At 33.9% G+C, this 6,616-nt stretch overlaps 1 protein-coding gene across 3 annotated transcripts in view; it reads right to left on the reverse strand.

The window, feature by feature from the left end:
* Nucleotides 1–6,616, reverse strand: part of LOC129945767 (tight junction-associated protein 1) — a 92,414-nt gene extending 85,798 nt beyond the window's left edge. For 2 of the 3 annotated variants that reach the window (XM_056055682.1, XM_056055681.1), the window contains exon 1: nt 6,189–6,614. In XM_056055682.1, coding sequence (XP_055911657.1) covers nt 6,189–6,209 — 21 coding nt within the window. In that variant the 5' untranslated portion in view covers nt 6,210–6,614. Of the gene's footprint in view, nt 1–6,188 lie in introns of all 3 variants that reach the window. The other variant, XM_056055685.1, reaches the window with a different exon arrangement.

Genomic DNA, 6,616 nt, shown 5'->3' on the forward strand with positions numbered 1-6,616 from the left:
TGCTTTACCCAACTCTGTTTTCTCCTCCCATTTCAATATTGAAAATTTTAACTGTGTTTAACCGTAAACATGTTAAGGGTATTAATATCCCCATGAGTACCTGTACTTTATAAAAAAAAAACTGAAAATATAGTAGGTCCTAAATGACTAACTTGTGGTATTCCAAAATACAAATATTAAGTTACAGTAAAAAAAACAGGAAGTATGTATCGACCGTCATATATTAACATTTTGTTTACAAAGCTAGGCTTTATTTAAAATAAAATATTAACATCAAAAAGAGAGATATGCATTTATGAATATCCCAATATTAACTGGGCTATAATTGAATTGAAGGGTTTTCCAATAAGAAGTAAAGTAGTAAATAAATAAATTACAATTCATGATTAATTTCTTAAAAATACATAATAAAAATCGTTTTTGAATTTGTTTCTAGGCCATGCTATGTCAATATGGCTAATTATGTACTTCGTTGAACTCCCTAATTGAGTCCTATGCTAAGGTTGAAAAAAAGGTATGTTTCTCTCAATGGTCTAATTGGGGCATAACTACAAATCAACGTTAGAAGGTTATGTTACTATGGTAACATAAAACATCTCGCACAAATATTATATCATGAATAGTTCTTTGAGATTTGAGAGATTTCAAACCGAGAAGATTACGTCCTACCTTGAGAATCTGAACGAAAATTAAAGAAAGGATTCTGAACTTTCTCAATTCTATCCGAAAATGTTTATTGGAAAGTTTATTGTTTAAAGAAAGAAGAGAATACGCAAACTCATAAGTTGAGAGTTTCATAAAGACAGAGATAGCGAAGCATTTCTTGACATTAAGTTTAACACACTTAACCAAACGCCAGTCTGATAAATGATCGAGGTCTATTTGGATATTAAAGCAATCGTAAATGGAATTCACTTTTAAAAATATTTTAAGATAAGAGATTTGCTGAACTTTATGTTTTTGCAAATATCATCGATAAAGATTATAAATAAAATTGGCCTGGGGAACTCCTGAGACACATTTAATAGAACTCGAGGTTGGATTGTAAAGTTTAACTTTTTGTATCAGTTAAAAATAATGAAATCCGCTGAAGGAGATTAGAGTGAATCCCAAAGTTATGAAGCTTACCATAAGTATGTTGAGGCCTACAGAATCAAATGCCTTACTACTTGACTTTTGATTTTCTATCCAATTAATAACGAAAGAGGAAAACCATGCTAGATTAGTGATAGTGGATCTAACTTATATAAACCTATGCGGGGCATTACTTACATGTTCTTTTACGAAAAAAATCCTGTTTGGTCTTTACTAAACTTTCGAGCAATTTAGATATTGTAGACAGCTTACAAATGCCTCTCTAATTTTCAACCATATTTTTCGAACCAGACTTATAAATTGGCATCAGAAAAGAAGATTTCCATTCGTCTAAAAATATTCTGGACGATAAAGGTAAGTTGAATTTAATTTGCAATGGCAAGCATAATAGAACTAGAGCATTTTTTTAAGACAAGAGCAGGAATGTCATCGACACCAGGAATGTGATTGGGTTTATTCTGAAGACCGTTTAATATATCAGATAATTCTAAGTGTTATAAGCAAATACCTACTTAGGGGTAGTATCTGAAAGAAAATCCCAGTTTCCTTGTGAAGTTGAGTAAACTGAGTCAAAAAATTGAGCAAAAAGTACAAGATTTGTATTAATGTCAGTAGAATTATCTCCTCTAAATTTCATCGTAGTTGGAATGCCAATTGATTTCCTTTTAGAACTAATAAAACTCCAAAATCGTTTCGGATCACTTTTCAAGTTAAGCTGAATATTCGAAATATAATTTCTGTGCCAGAATTTGCTGATAATCATGAATTCTATACGAAGTTTACAAAATGAAACAAGTATTTTTCAGTCACAGCTTAAAACACTTCTAGATTTTCGGTTAAAATAATTTTAGTTGTTTAAAAAAAACTTAGTAGTTGCCGAATTAAAAGCGTGCGCATCACTCAAGAACAATTAAGAATGTTGCTGGTGAAGCCGATACTTTTGAAGAAAACCGTCTTTCTATTGTTAAATTGGCATAACTAACATTCCTTGAGATTTATTGGAAAACATACTTTTTTTCATATAATTAGCGAACACTAAAAGGGTTTTGTATACCTTTAATATGCTAAAGACACAGTGCAAGCATTAGGAAAAGAAGAAGGGGTTAGATAGGAGGTGTCGGTATTCATTGATTTTGAATTCCTGAAAGGCGTTCCACATTCACGTAGTACGGCTAGAAAATTAATCTCTGTACTTCATAGTACGGCCAAAAGTTGTTATCAAGGTTAAACTGATGGGCATTCCTAGAAGCGCGGATATTACGGTTATATTGTTTAAGGGAAGGTATGCAACTGGCTATCTCAATAGAGCATGGTCCTTTAAAATAACGGTAAAAATCATGGGACACTTTACGACGCTGTTCGAGTGACATAATCACGATGTTAATGTCACTAATAATTTAAATAGCTCTTCTTTGAATACTGTCCAAGAGGCTTAAATAAGCCCGGAGATGATAGTTATATTCAAGTTTCGGACGTATATAGGTTTTGTAGATTGTAGACAGATCAGACGGAGACAAAGATTTCTTGCATCGTCTCAAAAAAAAAAAAATCTAGACATCTTGCGGCATTTTTGGCGACATCGCTCCATTAAAAGTGGTTTCTGATGCACATTCCAAAGATGTCTAGAATTTCAGTTTCGTTGATACAAGTGCCACTCATAGAGGGCGAGGAGGGTATATTTCGCTTTAACGATACAAGGCAGCATTGGGTTTTCGAAGCATTAAATTACACACGGTTTCTTACTCCCAATTGTACAATGCTATGTAGACCGGAAATTAATGAGCTAATCATATTTTGCCGTTGCAATTCGACATCCGAAGAGGAGGGTTGTGGTTCTGAACAAATTTTAAATTAAACCTCTTAAGGGAAATCCCCATATGAGCACTCACTAGTTAACTAAGTTGCCAACAACTTAGAATTGCTAAAAATAATGGATTATCCATTTTGCGGTTCCAAAAGTACCTATAGAGCTGCAATTTAACATCTGTCAAACTAAGTTGTTAAACCAATTTTATTTTTCACTTCAAAGTCTGACATTTACGAAAATCAATTGCTTTACTATCGCACAACGCATACAAATTGTTAAAACCTACTACAAAAATGTGCCACATCCACAAATTGTGCTTTATGGTTTACATAATCGTCCAACTGTGAAAGCAATTGGAAAAATTGTGAAGAAATTTGAAGAGACTGGATTGGTTACAGACATTGTACGGCCTGTGCTTCATCGTTTTGCTCCTACAACTGAAAATATCGCTGCTGTAAGTGAAAGTGTTGCCGAAGACCCGAATGTGTCGATTCCTCGTCGTAATTAGGACTGTCTAACGGCAAATTATGGGGTATTTTGCGTTTGGATGTACTCCTACATCCATAAAAAGCCAGCAACAACTGAACCCAGCTGATCATTCACAACGGCACAGAAACGTCGAATGGGAGCTTCAACAACAGTCGGTTAGAAATGTCGTATTCGGGGTCCTGAGAATCCTTAAGTGATTGAAGATAGTCCATTACATCCACTAAAAGTCACTGTTTGGTGAGCTCTTTGGTCCAGAGGTGCGATTGGACCTTAATTCTTCGAAAACGACGATGGAACGACTGTCACCGTCAATTCGGAGCGTTATGGTCATATGATAACCGACTTTTTTGTCTGCTATTGAAGAATACGATTTGGAGAATATGCGGTTTCAACAAGACGGAGTTAAATGCCCCACAACTACAGTGAACATGGCCTTATTGCATGGACATTTCCTGGCCGCGAATATCGCAACGTCGCGATAAGATCATGCGATTTTAAACTGTTAGACTTTTTTTTTTGTGGGGCTACTCAAAAGATTGTGTTAACTTGACATTCGTCAAGTTATTGCTGAAATACCCAATATATTTAAAAAAGCGGTCGAAAATTACATCAAAAGATGCTATGCTTGATGTAGTGTTTCACACATAATGTTAAATGATCAACCTTTATAATATAAAATGTGTTGTATTTACGTTCACTTTTGAAACGGCAAAATGGATAACCCTGTAGTAATATTTCCAAATTTCCCATCATAGCTATTTAAAGTTGAAGCAATTTTGCTGAATCCATATGACATCTGCATAATTATTCTTTTAGGAGCAGTTAATGAAATGCTCAGGTCAACAGTTGGGAATTCCAATTAATAGGTCCGTTTAAGTTTATTTGCATTATTTATTTTCACTGTCAACTGTCACTTTTTATACATGTTTGGATGCTCGTTTTTTTTTATAAAAAGCAATTTCCAATTTACTAGTAAGAAAAACGAACATTTTTGGAAGCCCCCACTAAAGGGCTTAATATATAGCAAATTGCTCACTAGTAAATGGTTAAACCCTAAGCAAAAGGTGGTTTGAAATTTTGCGCCAATAAAACTGTTTTTGTATATAATTTGACGCTTATCACATTTATTACGAACCTTGAAAAACGGTGGAGCTTCAATGTAATTGGCCTACATTCTTTTGATATTTCTTCTTCCATAGATTGCCAATCAAAAACACCTTTTGAAACCTAAACAAGCATAAACAAATGAAGTTTATATCCTTTCAAATGTCAGTTTCACATTTGAGAGTGACGAGTGTTTACATAAATTTAAGGTCGAGAGAGGATGTAAGCATCATGGATCAATTCCTAAACCTTTTTTTATGAATAAAACATGAGCACTTGGTAATTATGTGTAACGTAAACTAAGGATCGTCTTTTCATCATTCATATCTAATCTCATCGTATGATCCCCGCACTTAAATCATCAATTCAATACATGAAGGTACATTTATTTTTGAAGTCTATTTTCAACTTGTATATATATGCAATCACAAACCATTTACTACAAAAATGTAGGTGTCCTTAATAAGAAAATTGAGCCAAAGGAAAAAACGCTCAGTTCACAAAAATAAACACCCAACAGAATTCTGGATTATGGTACCAAAAAACCACTCGAGTTGTTTAGTTCAAGAGTCTCTCGCCAGAGGTACTTTTGCAGCAAAAATTTACATTTTCCCATGAACGCCAAGTACAAAAGCACTTGATTAGCATTTCAAATGTCTCAACAAAGAAAATACTAACACCTTTTCGATTGCACTTGCTCCTCTCTATTCTAACGAAAGGGAAACATGGAAGTTTTCTTTTTTATTCCTCTTGTTGGTTTTTTGTTAACGAAACTTTTCCTTATTTAAATTTTTTCGTGTTGACTCTGTTTAATAGTTTCTAGAGCCAATTCTTGTTTTTTTTTCTTCTTCTTTAAGAGGTGAGTGAATAGAGTTCAAGAACATAACAAAAACACTTCTTATTTTGGGCTCTTACCTGCTGCTGCCCCATCATCACTTAACAACTTTACATTACTAGAAATGGAAACTGGCTTTTGAAAAAGTTGTCAAAGGCAAAGAAACACCTCCAAAGTAGAACCTTTAACAATTTCCATTTCGGTTTTTATGGAAAAACTGAAGAGAAAAACTAAAAATACAAAAAGTATTGTATTTCCACTTCCGTCGTCAACGACCTTCACTTAGACTGATGCGAGTGTAAGACTCTTCTTAACCCAATGCAGATGAGACAAAGAGAATCCCACATTGCCATGTCGATGTCACATACGGATACGGAACATTCTTTTGCAGCCAAGTCTTAAGCCAAACCACCCCCAATGAAATGCGTTTATTTATTATTTTTCCATTTCCCCACAATTCTTCGTTGGAATGAATCAACAAAAAAAAAGTTCAATGACAGTCCACAGTTATTCATCTCGTTCTCGACATAACATATATCTAAAAATACGGGATTTCCGAGGGCAAGAACTACCCTTTGAGAACACAAAGGGTAGTTTCAACTTGACTAAAATAAAAAAAATAAGAAGGCCATAAGTAGCCATCTTTGCTTATGGAACAAAATGTTTGAATAAAGTATTTTGTTCTCGATTAATTTATCGAAATATATTATCGTAAGGACTGTAGTGGAGAAGGGAGAAAAGGTCCTTTTTCATGCCACCCACTTCTTTCTTCCATCAAATTTTCATGATGAAAATAAAAATGATTGATTCTATTTGGTCCAGACAAAGAACAGAAAATAGAAAACTATTAAAACTTACCTGCTCACTAGTTGAAGACATTGTAAGTCCTTTTTTTCGTGTTTTTTAATGAATACGAAGATATTTTACTTTTCTTTTTTCTAAAACATTTATGATCGAGTTTTGACGCGAAGGACGAATATTTCGGTTTTTTTTTCTTTTTGCCTTTTATTCCCGAGAACAAGAAAATGACCGACACGACGGATACCACCAATAATTTTGTTTTAATTTTTCGGGACAATAGTTATTTGTCCTTTACGAATCGAGATGTGAAAACTTTATATACAGTTTAATGGTGATCTAAGGATAATTTTTCTATTTTTTAAAAAAATTATTGCACACACTGCGAAAAACAGCGACGTTTCGCTCGGGCGAAACTATTCTCTCTCTCGTCTCTTTTCAGATTGCGTTTTGTAGAAATATTTTTGCAGTGTGTATATTTTCGAAAT

This window comes from Eupeodes corollae, chromosome 2, assembly GCF_945859685.1.
Source record: "Eupeodes corollae chromosome 2, idEupCoro1.1, whole genome shotgun sequence".
Lineage (NCBI taxonomy): Eukaryota > Metazoa > Arthropoda > Insecta > Diptera > Syrphidae > Eupeodes > Eupeodes corollae.